General features: G+C 54.3%; 5 protein-coding genes across 5 annotated transcripts; 2 read left to right on the top strand and 3 right to left on the bottom strand.

The window, feature by feature from the left end:
• Nucleotides 1-1,046: 1,046 nt before the first annotated feature.
• On the top strand, nucleotides 1,047-3,515 carry PG986_008390 (microtubule associated protein; the record flags this gene model as incomplete). Its single annotated transcript, XM_066844612.1, has 4 exons — nucleotides 1,047-1,157; nucleotides 1,222-1,489; nucleotides 1,637-2,555; nucleotides 2,609-3,515. 4 exons carry the CDS (start codon nucleotides 1,047-1,049, stop codon nucleotides 3,513-3,515), a joined length of 2,205 nt encoding a protein of 734 aa, XP_066700724.1.
• A 1,623-nt stretch (nucleotides 3,516-5,138) lies between these two features.
• Nucleotides 5,139-7,667, top strand: PG986_008389 (increased rDNA silencing protein 4; the record flags this gene model as incomplete). The annotated part of the gene is made up of 1 exon (XM_066844611.1): nucleotides 5,139-7,667. One exon carries the CDS (start codon nucleotides 5,139-5,141, stop codon nucleotides 7,665-7,667), a length of 2,529 nt encoding a protein of 842 aa, XP_066700723.1.
• A 2,287-nt stretch (nucleotides 7,668-9,954) lies between these two features.
• On the bottom strand, nucleotides 9,955-12,701 carry PG986_008388 (uncharacterized protein; the record flags this gene model as incomplete). The annotated part of the gene is made up of 5 exons (XM_066844610.1): nucleotides 9,955-10,539; nucleotides 10,592-10,623; nucleotides 10,677-11,575; nucleotides 11,639-11,838; nucleotides 11,901-12,701. 5 exons carry the CDS (start codon nucleotides 12,699-12,701, stop codon nucleotides 9,955-9,957), a joined length of 2,517 nt encoding a protein of 838 aa, XP_066700722.1.
• Nucleotides 12,702-16,347: 3,646 nt separating this feature from the next.
• Nucleotides 16,348-18,033, bottom strand: PG986_008387 (RNA recognition domain-containing protein; the record flags this gene model as incomplete). Its single annotated transcript, XM_066844609.1, has 5 exons — nucleotides 16,348-16,531; nucleotides 16,615-16,745; nucleotides 16,800-17,447; nucleotides 17,501-17,596; nucleotides 17,665-18,033. 5 exons carry the CDS (start codon nucleotides 18,031-18,033, stop codon nucleotides 16,348-16,350), a joined length of 1,428 nt encoding a protein of 475 aa, XP_066700721.1.
• A 2,902-nt stretch (nucleotides 18,034-20,935) lies between these two features.
• Nucleotides 20,936-21,935, bottom strand: PG986_008386 (uncharacterized protein; the record flags this gene model as incomplete). The annotated part of the gene is made up of 2 exons (XM_066844608.1): nucleotides 20,936-21,679; nucleotides 21,750-21,935. 2 exons carry the CDS (start codon nucleotides 21,933-21,935, stop codon nucleotides 20,936-20,938), a joined length of 930 nt encoding a protein of 309 aa, XP_066700720.1.
• Nucleotides 21,936-22,273: the final 338 nt, after the last annotated feature.

Genomic DNA, 22,273 nt, shown 5'->3' with positions numbered 1-22,273 from the left:
AACCGGGCAGGGCTGGGAGGCTGGGGGGGGGATCTGATATGGATGTGTGTTGTGCTTCATCGGTGACCTTTTTCTGTTGCTAGGCCAGGGCCTCGAGGCAGCTAGGCCTGTGATAGGCGAGGCTTCTATCGATAGGGCGTTTTAATGGAGGATGCAACGGTGGGGTTCGCACCTGCCGGAGCCAAGAGCCAAGGAAGTGGTCGGGTAAGCTGGGTAGGCTGGGTAGGCGAATGTTCTGAACAGGCCATACGCCCTCCCCTGCCTGAAACATTGGCGTGATTGGAGGGCAGTTGGTCTTGGGATAAGCGCTAGGGGCGCCATGCAGTCAAGTTGCCATAGCGACGCGTCCAACGGCTGGCAAAGCTGGGAAAACGTCGCTTTTGCACCTCGACGAACTCTCCCAAAACCCATGAGCTTGCTCGCAACCCGGAAAATAATATCTGACTGCTATTGTTGATCGATCGACTTCACACTCTTTTGAAGACCAAGACCACCACTTTCCCACTACCTAACTACTACTACCCCCCTCCCTCCATCGACTCAGAGAGCTTGGACGTTCCCTTCTTCCTTTTGCATTTCGGTCGGAATAGCCTCGTCGCCATCATTCCCGCCTCCGTCTCACTCCACCCTCTTTTGCAGCTGTTGTGTTGCGCGCCCGTATCTGACTTTCGTAGGACCGGCCGCCTGTGATGTGTACGAAGTAGGCCGAGTCGCAGTGTTGCTCTCGCCGGGCCTGACTCGAAATAACGCGTTCGCCTCTTTGGATTGCAGATCCGCCCAAAAGGAAGGAAACATCCCGCCTTTCCTCAACGCGTACCAAATTCAATCCAGGTTGCAGACCCCTACTTAATGCTTCGTGCCAATCTCTCCACTACTCCAGCATTTTACATCGCAACTACATACATACACCCCAACAGCCGCTCGTTTATAGACACAACCTACGCCGCGATCAGCGCCCCGCAAACAAACATACGTCCTGACCGCATCGAGAGGGAACCTACCCCCTGAATACGGCCTCTAAGAGCGAGGCTTGCTCATCCACCACGATGGACCCCAGCTACCTGTCGCAACAAGTCAACACCATCATTGGCCAACTACATGGCCTTTTCGATGAGATTGGCGTCCCTAACCATGATCGCGAGACGCGAGAAGCAGAGGTAAGGCATCAGTGCATCATGCACGTCATTCGCACAGACGCTCATGCTAATCCCCACGATGCAGCTCTTCGCAGCCTTGTCGGATACTCTGCAGAACCAGGTCAGAAGCGTGACCGCAGAGAAGAAGCAGATGCTGGACGAGGCCAACCAGATCATTACCGTCATTCGCCAGATGGAAGCATCCTTGGACGACTCCAAGACACAGCACAACTACTCCGAGGAAGACGACGACCTTCGGATAACATTCCCTCTTTCGCGGTGCTTGAAGAAACTCAAGGAGAAGAAAGTCAAGGTCGGCAGACTGCACCGCGAGAGGTTTGAGCAAGTTAAGAGTGAGTAATTGCCTCGGAGCACCTGCATGCGTCGCGTCGCATAGTCCCCCCCTTTCACGAGCCAGCCATTGACTGACATCTGGTCTATTAGAAATTGTCCAAGCTTTGGAATCCTACTCCTCACATCTGGAGCCTACCTTCGTCCAGATTGCCCTCCCCCTACAGGACCCCACCAATCACTACCGCCATCATTCGATCTTTCGCCAGCTTACGTTGATAAGCTGGACGATGAATTTACACGAGTGTACGAGGAGTACGCCCATCGCGTTGCTACCGTCAAAGCCCTTTCAGAGAACATCATCCAGCTATGGGCAGAACTCGGTACCCCTCAAGCGCAAACTGACGCAGCAATTGTCAAATACTACCGCGATGCGCCAGAGCAGCTTGGCTTGCACGAAGAGGATCTCGCGAGGCTGCGAAGCAAGCGCGACAAGCTCGACAACGAGAAGAAGAACCGCGAGAAGCGCCTTTGGGACTTGCAGGCGTCTGTGGAAGCGCTTTGGGACAAGCTGGGAATCGATGAGTCGGAACGTAAGGCGTTCCTGAACGGCAACCGCGGCTGTGGCGTCCGGCAAATCAACGAGTTCCAAGACGAGCTATCTAGGCTTAACGAGCTGAAGCGACAGAACCTGCACCTCTTCGTTGAGGATGCGCGGTGCAAGCTTCAGGAGCTCTGGGACTCGCTGTACTACTCTGAAGATGAGATGCTCGAATTCACCCCGGCCTTCTCGGACGTATATAGCGATGCTCTGCTGGAAGCCCATGAACACGAGATTGCTCGTCTGGAGAGCTTGAAAGAGCAACGCGCCCCGACCCTGGCGTTGGTTGAAAAGTATCGCACTCTGACCCATGACCGGGACGAGCTTGCTGCCTCAAGTCAAGATGCGTCTCGCCTGATGATGCGCGGCCAGAAGGGTGAAAGACGCGATCCCGGAAAACTGCTACGAGAAGAAAAGATGCGCAAACGTATAGCCAAAGAGTTGCCCAAGGTGGCAGCCGAGTTGCGCAAGGCGCTTGAGCAATGGGAGGACGAGTACGGCCGAGACTTCCTTGTGCATGGCGAGAGGTATCTGGACAACCTCGATGCCGAGGAACGTCCACCAAGACCAGCCACAGCAGGCGGGACTCGATCGAAGACACCGGGCAATCCATCGTCGCCGGTGAAGAAAGCACCGGTGCCGACCCGAACAAACAGTACTGTCAGCAAACCTACCCTTGGGCGGTCCGATACTCTCCCGCGGGCCAAGCCCCCAATCTCCTCGCCAGCGGCACTGGGTCCTTGCGAAGAGTTCCGCCGCCGATACAGGTACCTGGAAACCCCAAGAGCCCGTCAAGGGTGCCCATCTCTCGAGCTCCTCTGTCCAATATAAGGGACGGCAAAAACTCGCCCGAGAGACCAGCGAGGCCGGAAGCCCAAGCACCTCTCCGCTCTGCTCCATTGATGCGTGCTCCTCCTCCTAAAATGCGAGAGCTTGTGCCAGGCCCGGTACTGGAAACGCCGACGAACCCCTACAAGAATTCGGGATTGATGTCTGGCAGCAGTAACATCCGGGCTGTTGAGCCCGAAGATGTATACCTGGACCGCGAAGCATCGCAATCCCAATCGAGCTATAGCCGGTCGCAAATGACGTCCTCCAATTACTCGCATAGCACGACGAGCCAGAACGAGCGCTTCACGCGCTCTGGATACACACAAGCACCGCCTCCCAGGACTGTGTCGGATGCCTCGACAGTGACAACGGTGTCAACAATGTCCTCGGCCCCGTCGGGGTCGGAGAACTGGGAAACGTACGACGACAACTCGGAGCCTGAGCCGGATGTATCCGATACCTACTACGCCAAGGTACGGGCAGCACAGGCCCATGGCAAACGCTTCACGCCCGAGGATCCTTACTCGCGGCTGCAGTCGAGCCAAACCAAGCGGGTCCGGGGCGTTCCAATTATGCATGCGGGCCATGGCACAGTGGACGCAGAAGGCAACCGAACAATTTCGGGGAGCGAGTGGACGGACGATGATCCTTACTAATGGGCTACGTGCCTGACAACGTATGAGTCACGATGTACGGGGTTCCCACGCCTGACGCATCCTCACGATGACGGTTCATGGACATGGCCAACGGCCGACTTTTTGACGATTCTGGGTGATTCGCATTTTGCAGCCAGCCTCGAACTTTTTCCGAGGCTATCTAGCGAGCGACGTTTTCTTCTGCTTCTGCTTCTTCTTCTTTTTTCTTCTCCTGTCGACTTTTGTGTTCGCACGAGCATATATCACAGGCTGGCTCTCTTCTTGTAGTCTCTTTTTATTGCATATCATTTTTCCTGCCGCAAGGCTAGAGGAGGACCATTGAACGGTTCACTCTGAAGTGGCCCCGCTGGATAAAAGCCTTCCTGTTTTTTTGTATTGGTGTAGCTGGTTCATGGGGAGAAGCGACTCCCCGGATCATATCGCCAAAAGCCGATAGTGTATACAGCACACGCCAGTTATTGATTTGTTTGTTTCGTTGGAACCTGGTAATAGGAAAGGGGGGGGACGGAAGACCTGTCGAGCGAGCATGGGTGTATTTAGGCGTCTGGTTCTGGCGTTGGAAAGGCATATAGTGGTTGCTAAATGTTGTGTTGTTTGTTGTAACCAAATTCCATCAATGAGATTTTTTTTACACTTGACTGTCCCTTGCCAGTATTAATGTGATGTGTGTGTGTTGGTGTTAGTAGAAGTAGTCTGTCTGCCTTTCTTACATAAGTATCACGTAGGCCAAGATATCGCTGGAATCTGATAGGCGTGTCGATCGACGTTGAGCTATCTTTGCCATGTGCTGCGAGTAAGGAACCTTTTAGAGTCGCATGGCATTTTTACAGTTGCAGTTACAGGCATTTGACAGGGCTTAGCGCAATGACGCCAGCTGTACATAGCTTGTACGGAGTATTCCGTAAAGTAGGTAGGCAGGGAGCTAGATTTAATCAACGGCGTGTTTGCTGATTGATTACGGCACTTGTCTTGGGTAGCCACTTGTATGTAATTGGGGGCCGCCCCCTTGTCCCCGTCGCGGACGGATCTCGCGAATTACGTATGTCTCTCTCTCCCCCGATTGTCTCAGTATTCTTCTTCTTACTTACTTACTACTGCCTTCCGATGCTACCGCGCTTGCAGAATTGTACATGATTTGGGTGCAGGAAAGAGCCATTGATTGATGCCAGCAAGCAAGTTCGTGTGCTGTGTATGTTTGTGCGTTTAGGTCCATGTTTGCTGGAAATCACGGGTGGTCCCTGGTGCTCCCTGGTGCTCCCTGAGCTTATCTTATACTAACCTACACCTCGCCTTGACCTCAATTTGTTACTCTACCGACCTAACGTTACTACCAACACCAACACCAACACCAATACCAATACCAATACCAATACCAATACCAATACCAGCCTCACGACTACACCACGTTGGTATCACCTAATCCAAATCGATTAACATTCGTAAAAAGCGAATTCCTGCTCGTTCATATATCCTTCTTCCTTCCCATTCGTTCGTACCTATCCTTCGTGTGTTCGACGACCCGGGCGAGTCAACTCGTTTAAATGGTGCAGGAAGAAGGAAGTATATGCGACCCCGACACCACATCGCGGCGGCGCCTTCCCGCCGCTTGATCCCGTCGACCTCATGCACCGCCACCCGCCAGGCACGCCCACCACCGGCCGACACCTTCCCAACTCGCCGGCGGCCGCCTCCTCTTCGAATGATGCGGCCTATGCGGCAGCTCTGAGGGGCGCCTCCCTCGCCTTCCAGAAATCCTCGACGACGACGACGCCGCGACCCACGCCCAAGTCGAGCCCTGGTGGTAGACAACCGCATCAGCAACAATCGCGTGTTACGACGAGTACGAAAGACGATGGCCACGACGACAGCGAAGCTCTGATCGCGGCGACCTCGGCTTCGCGTGAACATAGCTTGTCGCGTTCCTCGCCGACACGCGCCGGGGCTGGGAACAATCGCAGCAGTACGGGGCGCATTAGTCGCCAGGCAACAGGCAGCAGCAGCATAGCAGGCGAAGGCAACTACGGCCAGGAGAATGGGCAAAACGACAACAACAGCCAACGCCCCCCGCAGCGCAGTTCTACGCCCCAAAGGCAGCAGCAACAACAGCAGCAACAACAGCAGCAACAAAACCTATACTCACCCAATAACAACAACAATAGCGGCGGCGGCGTCCTTGCGTCGCTGAGGCCGCCAGGACTATCGCCCATGGCTCCGGATCCGCGGTCGCCGTCGTTCATCGCGGCCACGCTCGCGGCCAGCCGGTCTGCTAGCCCCAGCCGCCGCGAGCAGCAGCAGCAGTCCAATACGGCCCAGACGCAGCAACATCACCCGTACGCCCAGCAGGCCGCTACAAGGGCCAAGAGGAAGGACAGCGCCTCGGCCGGGACGGCAAGAATATCCCATAGCGCAAGGAGCTCGGTGACGGATCTGGATCTCACGGACACGACGCCGATTCCAACTACGAATTCTTTAATATCCATGTTTGAGATGAAGGAGGATGTGCCGATGACTGAAGGAGATGGAGACCCGGTCAAGAAGACTGCGGCTGGTGCAGAGGCCAGGAAGAAGTCGGCCCCGAGGATGCATCCAATCACTCCTCCGCTGGCAGACAGTCCAATGGCTAAATCAGAGGCATCGCCTTCGATGTTAGCGAGTACATTGGCTTGGGAGCGAGCGGCATCGCCCCCGGCCTCGGCATCTGGAATGAAGGTTGAGGCGCCGCCCGCTGACAAGCTGGAGGTGAAGAAGCGTGTCCCGGCTCCTCCTATCAAGGGTAGGAAGCCTGTTGGGTCTGGAGCCAAGGTCCGGGAGCCGGAAGACGCGGACACAAAACGGAAGCCCAGGGCAGCGACACCGCCTCGGCCGGCGAGCAAGTCGGGCAAGTCGGAGACGGTGATACTGTCGCCCCGTCCGAGGAGGGTAGCGTCTCACAAGATGATAGCGCAGCCCGATCTCGTGGCATCAGTGGGAAACACTGATGGTCGGGAAGGCATCGACAGTAAGATGGTGCTGGACGAGAGCCTGAACCCGGGACCGCGGCCAAGTTCTGTTAAGACCTTACCGGCCAAGACTACCCGCGTGGTGAACAAGCCTCCACCAGCCCCTCGACCTCGAAGATCCTCATCAACCTCTTCCAAAGACACTTTTGTCTCGGCATCTTCTGCGCCGTCACCCACGTCGGGCTCTCCTCGGCTACTTCCTTCTCGGGTAGCATCGCCCAGATCGCCAGCTGTTATTAATTCACCTCGTCGGCCTGTTTCGGTCCAGAGCTTACCCGCCCGCAAGCCCGTCCCACCTCCTGCGCCCCCGCGTCGCCTGCAGGCCCAACCCAATATTCCACTGACCTCATTGACCAACGCGACCATGGCGGGCATCCTGGCTTCCTCGCGCGCAACCCCCAGCACCGCCTCTCCAGGACCGCCACCACTACCTCCGCCGCGCAAGCAGACGCCCCACATGCGGCAGACGCTGCGGCAGCCGTCCAAGAAGTCGGAGGACGAGGAGGAGAAGGACAACCGGGCCCGCCACAAGAAGAAGCATCTCGGCAACAAGAAGAAGCACGCGCACCACGAGGGCGCGCGCCGGCGCTGGCGCGAGCAGATCACGGAGCGGGAGCGCAAGCGGTACGAGGGGGTGTGGGCGAGCAACCGGGGTCTTCTTTTGTCGCCGTCCTCTTTCCCCGATATTCCGCCTACCTCTGCTTACGGCGCAACCCACGCGGCCAGCGCGAGCACGCCCAACTTGCACCTCCACCACCACCACACCCGGCGCCCCTCGTACAACCACCGCACCTCGAGCGGCGGCATCTCTGCGACTTCCGGCGCTGCCGGCGACGCGACGATGACGACGCCGAACCCGGCAGACTTCGTGGCGAACGTGGTGGCGCGGGACATTTGGTCGCGCAGCCGGCTGCCGTTCGACGAGCTGGCCGAGGTGTGGGACCTGGTGGACCTGCGGGGCGTGGGCGCGCTGGACAAGACGGAGTTTGTGGTGGGCATGTGGCTGATTGACCAGCGCCTGCGGGGCCGCAAGATCCCGCAGAAGGTCTCGGAGAGCGTTTGGAGCAGTGCGCGGGGTGGGACGCATGTGCGGGTGCCGGGGCCGGCGATCGGGGGCATAATAAGAAGGGGAAGAGGAAGTGAGGGGGCATAAACGGTGGAGGAAAAGGATGGGGTGTGTGAGTTCTCATATGAGAGGAGGCCTTTTCTCTTTTCCTCTTTTATTCTGTCATGGAGAAACAAGAAAGATGTGGTATTGATATGGGGAGCCGGTTTCCTCTCTCCCGACTTGGCCGGACTGCCTGATAGGAGACGGAGGCTGGCTCACTTGGAGTTTGACCTACTACTTTACTGAAAGCATAGAAAGCGAGTGAGCGAGCGAGCCGGCAAACAAGCAAGCAAGTAAGCGGAAACAACAACAGAAAGCACACGCAAAACACAACATAACATAACGCATACATACAGCATAGCACAGCATAGCATAGCATAGCATAGCATAGCATGGATGGATGGTTTTTCTTTTGCAGCAGAGAGCAAGAAGAGCAAAGAAAGCAAAGAAAGGAGATGAAGCAAGTTTACCTAGAGTCGGTTAGTTAGTTAGTTAGTTAGTAGTACACGCACGCCTTTTTGAACCTGTTCGTCTCGAGGTCGAAGGTCAAATAGGTCGTCGTGTGGTTCGGCATTGATACCCATCAAACGTACAATTTTTAATATTATTTCGTACTTTGTGTGCGCGCAGTGGTATACCATGAATGATTCGATGGTGTTTTCGATTTGTGGGTTGGTCGCTTTAGGAATAGGATTGGGGAATAGGGGGATAGGGGGCTGGGGTCTGTATGTGTCCGGCCGGCTGTCATAATCCAAGCAGCAAGCAGTCAGTTTACTTCCCAAGGCCAATCAGCAGAGGACACTAGGTCGGACGAAAGGCACGATACGTGATACAGTCTGGCTATGTGAACGGAGGCTTCTTTCATCGGGATATCTCATATTTCTTCCTCGCCTCCCTTTCTTTCCGTCTTTACAGTTTTCGCGACTAAACTCCTTATGCTGATGGTGGGCCAATGCTATCTTCTAGCATAATGTAAAAAAACAAACTCGGTGAAGTCCACGCCTCTCCCTCTCCCTCTCCCTCCTCCTCCGACTCTCCTCCAGCTTCTTCCTCTCTTTTCCTCTCGCGCCCCGATAATGTTAACAACCGCAAAACCTATACGAAAAGAGGTATAAAGCACCAGGATGGATAATTCAGGGGGTTCGGTTGGTTGGTTGTTCTGGTTTGTGGTCTGAAAAAGAATAATAAGAATACCCTGATGCAAGCCCCCTAATCGTCAGTTCACCACCACCACCTAACCAAAAACATCCAGACCACCAGGCACACTATTGGTCTCCAGTTTCCCAAAGATACGGACGGTGTGCATGCAGCGGCTGACAAGCGACGACGATGACACTGAGTAAATCCCATACATCCATCATCCCCGAATCGTTCGTCGCCGCCGGCCCTCCTTGTCCGGGGACCCCTCATCCATCATCTATTTGCCCCCCTAAGCATCGGCCGTTACCTCGTGACATCGGAATTGCGTATCCCCCAAGTCCCCCCCGATATGCAGCCCGTACCGTCCCTTTCGTGCCAGTCGTTTCAGTCCATCGTCATACACAGAGAAAAGGGAAAAACAAGCCGCATGCTGTATTATCAATGCACAACTTTTAAAAACCTGGCTGGGAGGAGCGCCCGCATGCAGGCCGACAAACTTGGAAGAACCCCCAGCCGGCAGCATCAGGGAAGGGGCAGAGGCACAACCAAACCAAAGGAAGTACCTATAGAAAGAACAATAGATGTCCGTGGACAAGAAATCGCTGCAGCTTGATGATGTCTCTTGCCGCATCCAGGCCATGGGCAGTCAATGCGAAGCCTAGTGCCAGGTGGTATATGAACAAGGCCTAAAGCTCTCCAACGTTATGTGCGGCCAGGCGCTTCCGTCTCCAACCATCCTAGGAAAACAAAATCCCATTATCCTTAACTCTGTCGTCTCCAATCTGGGGGGTATAATACACGGCCTGTCTTTCCACCTCCACTGCCATGACCGGGTATGCGGCTTGTGCGCTAAGCAGGCCGATCAACGCAAGGGTAACAGCCGGACTACCATGGGAAAAGATCGGTTTGCAGCCCAAAGACATTCATTGCCAATCCCACTGGACAGACTCAAGGGGGAGTTAAGCCGAGCTCTGTCAGACGCCTGCTTACGCCCGGGAGGATCGAGAAGAGAATTACCCGTGCCTATGGGTAACTTCTCAGTGCCAAGGACTCTGGCCGCTGCCCATGAAGCCTTCCTCGAGTGTTCGCTCTTCCAGGTTGCGGATGAAGTCACGGTTGTTGCCCCTGGCTCCGCCGCGCTGCGATCTGCTATCCCTTCTGCCAGTGACTCTGTTACCAGTCCCAGGGTCAGTCATGCCGAGACTATCATTAGGCGGGGGTAGTATGCAGGGCTGGGCTGCAATCGAATGGGCTGGCTGGGGTCCAGGTGACTGGCCACCCGCTGAATAGTAGCGGGGATGCCATTCTGTTGCTGATCCATGGTGGAGGCGCGTTGGCGGCCTGCCCTCACCGTGGCTTGCTGATAAAGGTTGGGCTGCTGCTGAGGAACAGCGGCATAGTTGGCCGGCGGCATCTGCGCCGGTGCTTGGTTCATGACCATCTGGTTGTAAGCAGCCTGCTGCGATGTCCCGTACGGGGGCGGCGCTCCCGCATGAGCCGCACTGGGAGAGTACATGTTGTTCGGGTACATTGGTTGCTGTCCGTGGGGCGATTGGGGATATCCAGGCGTGTGTTGTTGCATCGCGTAAGCGCCTTGGACCGCCGCTTGCGCCTGTGCGTTCGCTTGTTGTGCCCGCTGTTTGCTAAGCTCGGCCGCTTGCTGCTGCTGTTGTGTTCCAGGAGCCGGCGATCGGTTCAACGAGCTGGCCTTCAAGTTCATCGGCGGTACGAATGGTCCAGTGAACTTTTGTTGAGTAATGAAGGGGTGGAGTTTTGCCTGTTGTGGCGACCATCGCTCAAGGGGGGTTAATGGTCAGCAAGCCCCTGACAAAGTCGATGAAGGCGATACGGTTGTTCATCTCTGTATCATGTGGTCAGTCATGTTTGGCAAGCGTCCGCGTTGTGAGTACATACCTCTGTCGATCTCGCTCTGCTTCATGTTCTTCCGCGGCATGGGGTACGATTTGATGATTTCGGGGAGAGTACTGGCTTGGAAGTACTTCTTGCTGGGCTGCTCCTTCGTCCCCCGCTCCCTCGAGTATTGCTCCATGGGCTTCAGACTGTAAGTCTTGCGCCCAAATTCGTCCTGGCGCTTCTCGAAGAAGTCGCCTGCCTGCTTGCCGACCTCGATCATCCAGTTCGGCGGGTTTCCTAGCATCTCGACGATTCGCGACACCTGGTTGTACTCGGACGAACCAGGGAAGAGCGGCAGACCGAGGAACAGCTCGACCACAATACAGCCGAGCGACCACATGTCGATAGCCGACGAATAAGGCAAGCCGAGGAGAACCTCGGGGGATCGGTAGAAACGGGATTGGATATAGGTGTAGACCGTTTGACGTTCGTCGCAGGCCGAACCAAAATCGATAATCTTGATAATCGGGCTTTCCAAGTTTTTCAGAAGGATGTTCTCGGGTTTCAGATCGCAATGGATTAGCCGGGCCTTGTTGAGCAGCGCAAGCCCATTAAGCAGCTGCTGAGCAAAGACGCGTACCAGGGTCGTGCTGAGACCGCGGAACTGGTTCTGCTTGATCAGCTCGTACAAGTTCACACTCAGTAATTCGAATACCAAGCAAAGATGTTGGCGGTGAATAAAGGTATCCTTGAGCCGGAGAAGGTGGTGGTCGTCGTTCTTGTCGAGCTTGGTGTTGAGCAAGTCCAAGACGGACACTTCCATCATGCTCTGGTTGAAGTAGGCTGTCCGGTTCTTGATGACCTTGACTGCCACTACCTCTTGCGTCTTCAAGTTCTGGCACTTGACAACCTGGCCGAAGGTTCCCTGGCCCAACACATCCAGAATGAGGTACCGATTCCTGTTAACAACGTTAGCATCGGCGTTCTCCGGGCTCTTGTTCGTTCATAGGCAGCAAACATACTTGTGACCAGCTTCTTCCGACCCCAGAATATCATTCACGTAAAGAATATAATCACTGTCTTCGTTATCGTAGCCATCGTTCTTGACCCCCTTGCTCGGCTTGGTCAAGACTCGGCGCGGATTCCGAGACGACTCGTACTTGAAGCTAGGGTTGCAAATACGGTACGTTGCCGGCAAATGTACCGTTAGGGCTTGGAGCGGCTATTGCTGAGGGATTAGCGGGGTTCTGAGTTGGGGAAGAGATAAACTGGGGTAGTTCGTACGCTGATGAAGCCGCCTTCGGGGTTGGCTCGCCGGAACGCTGGTTGGGCATTGACCCTGGGCCGCAGATCTGTTACCGCTCTGACCTTCTTGAATTCGGGCACTGGTCGCTTCTCGGGCACTTGCGACACGGCACGCCGCGTGGGGGACTTCGGGTCGTTAGCGAAAGTGCCGTCCAAGTGCGCGACGGTAGACGAAAGGTAACCCTCTGGCCCCTGTTGTCCAGCAGCGTACGGGGTAATGGGAGGAAGCTGTTGCGAGTTTGATCTGGTGTTGTAGTACGGGCTTGTGGGATAGTCTGTCCGCGTGGGCGAACCCCGCTGGCTGGCGAAGGAGCCCTGCTGGCCGGGTGTCGAGCCTGCTCCAGCAGACTTGGGCGGGTAGGGCGAGGTGGGAGAGAGAACCTCCATGGGCGAGTACCGTTGGGCGGCAGCCGAGGGCTCGGATGGCGAATGAAGGTTGACATGCGCAGGTCGGCCACCACCGGAAAGGTGGGTTTGGTGATGCGGCCGCATGGGGTATTTCATTGAACCACCATAGGCATCGTGGGCGTCCTGCATGGCGACGTCGCCGTTGTTGTCGCGTAGCTGCGGGGTGGACAAAGGCGAGGTTGCGCTGCTTGTCGTCAGGTTGCCGTACTGATCATACCTCAAACCTGGGGCCGCGGATTGCGGCTGCTGGTGGACGTGGCCAGCCATTTGGTGTTGTCCGAACTCTCTACCGGGGGTCAACTGCGCGGTGCCATTGTTGTATCGTCGCTGCGAACCGCCGGCGGCATCTGAGTAGCCCTGCCATTGATCCATCGTCGCCGAGGACAATGAATGTCTGAGCTCGGGACAAAAGCGGAGAGGAGGGGGGTATTGGTAGGATGCGATCGATGTCGTAAACTGCGATGTACTGCTCTGCTAGTGCTAAAGAGAAAATGTCGGCAGCTTCTCTCTTTTTTTTGTGGTTTGGGGCTGCTGGTAGGAGAGAGAGAGTTGAGTAATAGCAGTAGTAGGTGGGTAATTGGTAGGTGGTGGTAGGTGGTCGTATCAAATGGCTGTCACGGCTAGAGAGGAATTTCGGTTGTTGTGTTGGCGCTTCCCTTGACTCTGTGCTTGGGGGCGTGTGGCCGCTGTCAGAACGCGCGTTAGACGAATGAGGTCGCTTCACAGAGGCTGGTTTCCAAGCTGGAAGTGGGTTGGTTGTTTTGCTTGTGCTTTTGGGCTTGGGAGCGTGGAGGTGCGGCTTCAGGCCTTGTTCGCCTTTTTTTTCTCTCTCTCTCTTGCTTGGGACCTTCTTTGGGCTCTTGGGCTGACAAGGCCGACCCGGATTGGAATTCTCTCGTTTCGCTTGCTCGCTCTCTCACGCACTAACCCACGCACGCTCTCTCAATCGGCAACGATGCCACCAGTCACGATTGGAGAGAGGGGGAAGGGGTGGGAAAGGGAGAAGAGTGAGGAGAGAGATCCGAAGTGCCAAACATAGGGTAGTGGACGACGGGTGCGGGAATAGCCAACGAGAGGGAGGGTCTGGAGTTCTGGAGATGCTGATGAAAAAGGAAATTGGGGATTGAAACCTAAGAGGCCTGAAATGACATAGGCAGGGCCGCGCGTGAGAGTGAATGAAAGTGTATCTTGTAGGGTACCTTTTTTTTTTCTTGCACGGCGTCCACCTGGGTGCGAACATCAAATGGCAGTCTGGGGGGGGAGGAGGAGGAGGAGGAGGCCCTTTGGAGTTAGAAAGTCATTGTGATGGAGAATGATAAGTAAGGTAATAAAGTGACTAACGTAAAGCGCGCAAAATAAAGACAATACCTTTGGCCGAGCGTACGGTTTGTGCCTGGCGGATGTCTTGAAGCACAGTCTTGGGCTTGTCTTGCTCTCTCTGCTCTTTCTCTGTCTCTACTTGATCTGGAGCTGGAGCTGGGAGCAGCTGGTTTCTGGGACTCTGGGGGAGGTGGGAGAAAAAGCCGCTTCCCAACTTCATACGTCAGGGCAAGTACATACTGGTCGGCTACCACCGCGGGCACACCTAAACCTACCCAAGCTTAGGTCCAGTCCAGTCCAGTCCAGTCAGTAAGATGCAGGCGCAGTACCTAGTCAGGCAGTCCAGGCTACTCGACATAGCATGCAGCTCTAGTATCTCCCTCCTCTATCTCCGATTTGTCTGTTCTTTGTTGTACTGTCTGTACTCGAGGCAAAAGATAACGGAGACATGCACAAGGGCAGCGCACAGCAGGATGGACTCAGTCGGATGGATGGATCTGCAATACAATCATCAATGATAGGTAGGGTAGGGTATCAAGCAACTTCTTGACTGGTTTGAAGTCGCGATTTTAGGTCGAGTCTCTACAGAGGGGGGTACTATCGCTATCCCAGAAATCCCCAGTCTCAGATAACGCCCTGTTCACCCAGCAGTCTGAGGGCGTTAGGTCGTAACATGCCGGACAGTGGGGAACTATGCCACGAGCACATCCCAGAAACATCCTCGTCTCCCCAAACTTGTAAGGTTGCCTACGGTACTTAGTAGCACTACCCTGATATGCTTTGGTTTGGACACCAATCGTTCTTGTTCTTGATATTCTCGATGATCAGCGACCTGAAATCGTCCTGGTTGAATGCAAACCGAAGGGAATTGATTCTCCGGCACCTCCTGAATTCCCTTTCCATCCCTGTACTCCGGGACGATGACACACGTAGCATACTGTATGTACTACCTCCAGCGGTGTTAGTCGCCAGTCGTGCTTACGTACTTGACCTGCGAGCACAGAAAGGACCGGATAATGTTCCTATTAAAAACCACAGGCTCGACATTCGTTCCCCTGAAATCAGCGTAGATAGAGGTATCTCGGAAGGACGGGATAAGTCCACGCCTACCTGCACCCTGGACTCGCTCTTAGCTCAGCCGTGTCGTCCTCCCAGGCCGCGACGGCGCAAGGGTCTAACACCACGCCGTTGGCGCATCGCCGTAGCATTCTACCGACCTGACTCTGCAATACAGAGGGAGCAAGCCGTCTTGAAGAAGTCTTGGTTGGATTCCCCATCCACTCATTCGCGGCCTCGTATCGTATTGGGTGAACGTCACATAAATTTGCTCGTTCTCCGTGCTGACGACTCCAAAGAGGCAGTAGTATACCTACCTACGTACCCACCTTAGGGAATTACCTAAGCACAAATAACAACATCGCCAAGAAAGGGAAAAACGAATATCGACTCATTCTCTCGGCAATCGGCGCGCATTTGATACCTTTTCAATTTCAAAGATTGCAGCTCTACCGTATTCCTTATGGGCATCTATATGACGATCCCATCCATGAATCCCACCTCATGATAGCGAGCGCTGCAACGGTTGTCGAGAACGGCCACACCAGCCTTCCAGTTCCAGCCCAGTTGGGCATGATACACGGCCCACGCTGCTGCCCAATCACTCAGCGTCCGTCCCCCCTGGTCCTGGTCCTGATCCTGGTCACCAAATGACGCCAGAGCACACCTCTACAAGATACCAGTCATGATATTGGGTTGCGACATTCAAGGAGACAGGCAGCCGATGATGCATGGTTTCTAGATATCCTCTCAGGATCAAGGACTGGGTTGGACTGGCTTGTTGGTTGGCTTCATCATTTTTTCGATTTCCACCTCGCACTTTTTGGTCTGGAATATCTCTACTCTTTCATGGGCCGACCGACTGGCTGCCAGAAACAGCCAGTTCCCCTCTTCCAAGCTTGAAGCCTTTATGGAATTCTTTCACTCACACACTTACTGGCGCCACCTGAGAAGATCCTGCATAGGTATGTTTCGCCACATGTACTTCCTCCTCCATCTCCGTGCTCTATCATGGCGCGCTTTGCGGATCAATCAATCAAGATATCGTTAAATAATAAAAAATAGTAAACCCGTGCCAGCCATTGACAAGGACTGATTTCATCCATTGTTCGCCGAACCAAGAAAGAGAAGGATAAAAAATGCAACAGGAGACCGCATATCGTAATAAAAAGGCAGCGCTTATTTTTAACGCACTCATTCTTGACATAACATCGTTTCAGCTGTATCCACAGAAATGCAGAGAGGTATCAAGAAAAGCGAGACGGAGATGAGTGTGGGAAATAAAGTAAAAGAGAAAGCCCAGAACTTTTAGAACGATAGACGATTCTCTGTAGCCCCCGAGAGTAGAAACGTAAGGAAACATGAAAAGCCGCTGCCGCCCATCTACGCGAGCAAGGCGGCAGCGGCAATCTCGTCAGAAACATAATTGAAAATCACCGACACCCTGAAATCCCATTTTCTCATCATTGCTAGAAAATCACATGCCTTATTGCGTGCCCGCTGTGGAGGTTGTAGAAATATTGGAGCCACGCGTACGTAAAAGGCATCTGGCGTCTCCTTTATCGCCGTGGCAACCACGGATGCCGAGCTGGTAGGAAAGAGACCAAGGGAGATCTCACTTCTACAGCTTTTCGGGGTTTAATTAACCCTGGTAACCTGCGAAGCCGTTGTTGAAGTTCTGGGCCGGGGGTGCCTGCTGCCACTGCTGGTTCGGCGCCTGCTGGCCGCGTCCGTAACCCCCAGCGCTAGGGGGCCAGCGTACCCCATGGGGGCTGGCCTCCGTAAGCGGCTGGCGATTGGGCTGGGGGCCCGGCATAGCCTTGCTGCTGACCACCGAATTGGGCTAGAGCACTGTTAGTAAACGAGGAACAGACAGAAAGTCTCTAGCGGATTGTACTTACTACCATACTGAGGGAAGTAGGTCGAAGGGGTACCGGGGTAGGGGCCGGGAGCCTGGGCGCTTTGGGGGCTATAGGCCTGCTGCGAAGGGTCGAAGCCTCCTCCGGCTCCTCCTGCGCTAGGAGTCTTGTCCTTGCCCCACTAGTCTCGTGTTAGCGGTGCCTTCACGCATATTGTAAATGATGCATGACTTACACTGCACTTCAGGGGTCTTCCGTTCACGTTGTACCCATTCAGCTGGCAAATAGACATGGCAGCGTTCTCGTGCGTGTCCATCTTAATGAACGCAAAACCGCGGTCCGCCTGGAATCTTGACTCCGTGACATATCCGAAATTGGAGAACAGAGGAACCAGATCGTTCTGGGTGGTGTAGGGGGTCAGGTTGCCAACATAGACGGTCGTCTGCCATGCCGGGGTCTGGTTCACGATCATATCGTAGCTTTGAATACCATGGGTCGGGAAATGGTGATGGCCGTAAGGCGTCGTAGGGGTCATGCCCATGGCAGCCATGGCTTGCTGCTGTGCGATCGAAGGCTGGCCCTTCTGGTTGGCCCAGTTGCATCGGATCGCACGGGAACCCAGCCACTCGCCATCCATGGAGCTCAGAGCTTTTTCAGCATCGGTGCGGTCACGGAAAGCGACGAAACCGTATCCGCGAGAACGACCGGTCTTCATGTCCCACATAACACGGGCTTCGGAGACGGTGCCAAAGGCCGAGAATGCCTGCATAAGAACCTCGTCGTTGACTTCGTTGGAGAGATCACCAACGAAGATGTGGAAGTGGCTGGATGTGTCCTCCTTGTTCGAAGTGTTGGACTGATAGGCCCAGTTCACTCGGATTTCCTAAGATCGAGTCAGCCATTGTGGGCTGTATAACAGGTGTCTAGACCACTTACAGATTGGTGAACACGACGACCGTTCAGTGTCTGCATCGCACGCTCAGCAGCACCTGGGTCGTCGTACTCGACGAAGCCATAGTTGTAACCCTTTTGCTGCAATAGGCAATGTTAGTTATTGTTGCACTCAGAATAAAAAGTAGCCATGCATGGCATTAACTCACGTTCTTGTCGGGAATAATCTTAACACCCTGAACATGGCCGGTTGTCTCAAAGATCTGGCGCAACACATCCTCCGTCACGCGAGGGTCAAGCCCACCAACATATAGCGCTCGCTTATTAGGCTCGGGTGCCGCACGTCGAGGGAAGGGTCCGCCGCTAGAGGGAGACATCATGCCGCTCTGGTCCCCAGACATGGGCGAAGTGATCGCCGTGGGGATGGGGTTGTTGTTGGGGGGGATATGCAACGGTGGGGGAGGCATGTGCGGGTTGTTGCCCTGGCCGTTCTGGCCGTTCTCAAACCCAGGAGCTCCCGCGTTGGGCTGCGGTGGGGGAGGCAGCGAAGCTGCAGCCGAAGGACCGTTGTCAGCCATGATGGCGTTTTTCAGTATGCTGAAAGTCGAAAAAAGTGGTGGCCTTTTTGTATTGCGACTGCTCGACGGCTTGCTGAGAAGCTGGGAAGCTGGGAAGCTGGGAAGCTTGTCAAGAAGCCAAAGGGTTTCTCGAAAGCAAGCAACAGGAGTAGGTGCTGTCTAACGACGATACTTGGCCAAATGTAACAGTGTAGGAGAGGTTCGCGCGTGGTAGATGCAATGTCTAGGGCGGTCGCTTTCGAAAACCTCAAAGTAGATTGCGACGAATGTTTTCCAAAGAAGCCAGGGTTGAACAGGTATGACAAGAGAGAGCTCAAGACCTCGTCTGAAGCAGCGTAACGGTGATGACTGATGAATACGTCTTTTCGCTCGAAATTCGTAAATGCGTAGCTAAGAAGTATGGATATCGACCAAAATCGGAGAAAGGCTCACTTGCGCGGGACCTCGTAGCCGAGAGAAATGCGAAGCGTAAATGCCGGATCGACGCAAAGCTTCGAAGGAGGGATACGATATGTGGGAATACCGGGTCCCTGCAGGCGTTGGAGAAATGCGACAGGAAAACGTCGAAGGCGAGGATCTGGTCTTTCGAGCAGGCGGACGCGCGAGAGAGTGTGTGAGAGAGAGGCACAAGAGAACAGAGAGGCGGCTCTTGTGGTGGAAAATGACCGCTGGAGATGGAGAGATGATCCGATAAGGGAAACAGAGCTAAGCAGAGAGAAGAGAGAGAGAGAGAGAGAGAGAGGAAAGTTGACGACGAACAATCAATCAATCAATCGACAGAGGAGATGGGAGACGAGAGGAGGAAGAAAAAAGAGTAAGGAAACTGCCTTGAAAGGAGGAGTCCCCCGAGATTTTTTTTTCAACACGCACACGCACCGGCGATAATAAGCCTCTAAACTTCTACCGATCCAAGATGATGGAGGAGGAGAATGCAAACGGGAACGGGGAGCTCTGCCGAAAGGTTGTTGTGTAGTATCCAAGTGGGAGGGACGGCGGCGGGCGCACGGCGTGTGTGGTGTCCAGTTCGTTCAATCGTTCGTTCGTTCGTTCGATTTGTCTTGGGCTGGCTTCCCTAAGTCACCAGTCGCCAGTCTACCCTTTGTCTTGCTTGTCCGCTGCTGCTTGCTGCTGCTGGGATGTTGCTTAGCTTGACTTTGACTGGCCGGCCTGCGCTGCTATGTAGAGTTGCGGTCCCCAGAAGGTGGGCATGGCATTGATTGGCGTCTGGCTTGGGCCCTTGATTGCTTCTACTTCGAAGTTCCATCTACCTCTACAGTTCTATGACTACTAGCCAGCATAGCTGTTCTGCATACCACAAAGGAAGTACATTGAGTACTCCGTGTTGTACCTGGCTGGCCTGTCGTCTTAGCATGGTCGATATCGCCCAAGTCGATGCCTCGTAGCTGTGCCAGCCAAAAGATACCTCCCCCAGTAACTATCGAGCCTTGGCCTGTACAAGCGACAACCTCGTCCGTCTTTCTCCCATCTCCGACCCAGAAACCCGTCGTGCCCACTCACAGCTGACATTAATGCATGCAAAGTGGAGCAACAGGGTCCAACTGCTGGTCTGTAAGCCGCCAACCTTCGAATTGCATCTCGTCCTGTCTGTTCCCGTCCCATCTAATTCAGATGGCATGCCATGCCGTCCGCACTCGTGCATTATTCTTCACACACTGCTTTGCCTTGCCTTGCCTTGCCTTGCCTTGCCTGCCTGCCCGCCCACAGCCAGTGCTGCCCGCCATCGCTCGGTCAGAGTCATCAGTCTGGACAATGTTCGGATCAAGTTTTGGAGGACAGGCAGACCAGCAAAATAAAGACGACCAATCTCGGATCCGGCAAGTGAGCATTTGACGTCTTGTTACATCATCCCCCACGATGCCGTAGTCTGTTAGGGGGGTAGGGAGGTTGTGCAACACACGCCGGTTCGCAGGCTATTTCCAACCAGCAGCTGCAATTATGACTTGTCTAATGCGTCCTAGCAGCAGATGGCAACAATTTCGAGCACAACTGGCATCTTCCCCCTAGGTGCTTGCATTCCTTTCCTGTGCACAGCCCATGACTGGTCCAATGAAGACAGGTTGAGGCCAGTCTCGTCACAGCCACCATGCTCCTGTGACTGGTTCATCCCGTCTCGGATAGGATGCAGAAAGCGGGGCGGCCACACCTGGTAGTCTGCTTCCTCAACACGGGAAGGATGAGGAGGAGCCCAGCAAGCGCCTCCGTTTCTGGCTACCTACAGTATCTATCGCCGCCCGCAAGCGCGTGCTATGGCAATGACAAGCATTGCTTGACCAACATCGTTTTGTCTCGGCATCGCAAAGTTCTCCTCATCGTATAACGTTCAAGCAAACATGGAAGCCACCCGCAAACCTTGCTACCTAGTAGAACATGCAAATCGGGGCTTGCAGCTCCAAGCTGGGCCAAGACACCCGTCGGTTTGGGATGGGATGGACGGCAATATCGGTCGCTTAACCCCCCCCGGCAAACTGGTACTGTGCCTCGCGCCTTGGTATGGCGTGATTAGCATCATGAAAGGTGGCCGGATTGGTCAATGGCCATAATGGGCTGGCCTGGTTGGGTAATCGTATTTTCCTTTTCAAATGTTTTCTCGATTAATCTCAGTAAGCCAGTCACGTACCTTTACAACAGCCTTAATCGACAAATCGATCAACGTCCTGGGATCGGCGTGGGCCTTGGGCACGGCCAGGCAGCCCTGGTAAGCACGGACAGCGGTATTCCGAGGAGCATCCAGATCACACTTCGTGCCCACCAGCAAGGGTGGTAGCCTTGCTCTCCCAACTGCCAGGACTACTCTTTACGGCTGCCTACCTGTTGGAGTATACTGCCTGCCTATATCGTCCATGCCGAAGCCAAACCAGGCATATTCAGTGGGGTTGCTGCTTCAACCAGTAGTGAATTCTGGGACATGGCTTAATCCAGCGGCCTTTGGCAACTCGATGTCAACAATCCAGGGTGGCTGCGTGGGTAGGCTGTCATCCCTTCCTTCGATGGCTGCGTTGACAAATAAAGTCTGCGAGCCTGGACGGAGTGGATGAGGGTCACCGGAGCAGTGGCTTGTGCTGCAATGACCTTTGCGTGCATAGGCTTGCGCTCTTTCCAGTTTAATTCTGGCCATGTCTGCATCATCAAACTTGCCCTTTGTCAGGTTGGATAACTTCTCAATAACCACCGACTGGCTGTTGTCGATATGAGTAAAGTGCGACGGGGGCTGCTGCTGCTCGCTCTCGATGATAGGAGGAGGACCCCTCCAGGACACGAGCTTGCTGGCCCAGCCCTCGTGAATGTGGCCGAAGCAATGGAGCAAAGGTTTCGCTCGGGCTATGGCCCTTTGCTTCGAATCGGTGTAGTCCATGATTCCATGCGGCGGGCCATGTGTAATGACGACCTGAGTATCGTCAGCAATGGCGAAGTCATGCTCTTCTCCGGGGGCATACTGAAAGGCCCACCCACCCAGCGATTGAGTAAATGGACTTGCGTAGACTCGCAGGAGCGCTCCGTTCCCTAATACGAAACCGTGGTTGCCCTCGTCGAGCAATACGATCCCTGCATCTTTGGCCTGCTCAAAAAGCCGCCTGGGCTCACCAGGTGAACTGAAGTTTCTGGTTACGAGCTCAGGCTCGATGATCTGTGTCGCTTCTGAGAGTCTTCTTGAAGGTGGGCTCATCCTGGGTCAGATCGTGGTTGCCAGAGATGACGAGCTTCAAGGGCGCAGGGAGTTGACGCAGCAGGTCAAGGGTGATACGGAACTCGTCGATTTTGGACTCTTCGGTCAAATCACCACAATGTATAACCACGTCTGCATTGGCCTGTTGCGCTTCCTTGAGGTCGAACAGCTGGCCATGGGTATCGGAAATGACAAGGAATCGGGTCTCGATAGACATGATGGATAATTCACAGGTGGTTTTGTGAAAGTTCTCGGAGGCAGGTATGTAAGTTAGGCATATGTGAGAAACACTCGAAAAATTAAATAATAATAATAATAATAATATATAACTTTTTCACTACCTTTTATTAATAAAGTTGCTTTGATCGGAGATATATAAAGTATCTCTAAACTTTATTACATACCCACTTGATCGACCAGTCCGTACGTAGCTCTAGCCGAGATCATGTTTTGATACTGGCGAAAACTTCAGCCCTTTCCCGGGTCGTGGTATGATAGACGCGTTGCATAGGGCGATGTCCGTATTGTAGGTCATACTCCCAGCTCCTGGTTTTG

This window comes from Apiospora aurea, assembly GCF_038362705.1.
Source record: "Apiospora aurea strain CBS 24483 chromosome Unknown utg000005l_segment0_segment0, whole genome shotgun sequence".
NCBI lineage: Eukaryota > Fungi > Ascomycota > Sordariomycetes > Amphisphaeriales > Apiosporaceae > Apiospora > Apiospora aurea.
The sequence above is the reverse complement of the archived record's forward strand: the minus strand, read 5'-3'. Positions and strand labels throughout refer to the sequence as shown.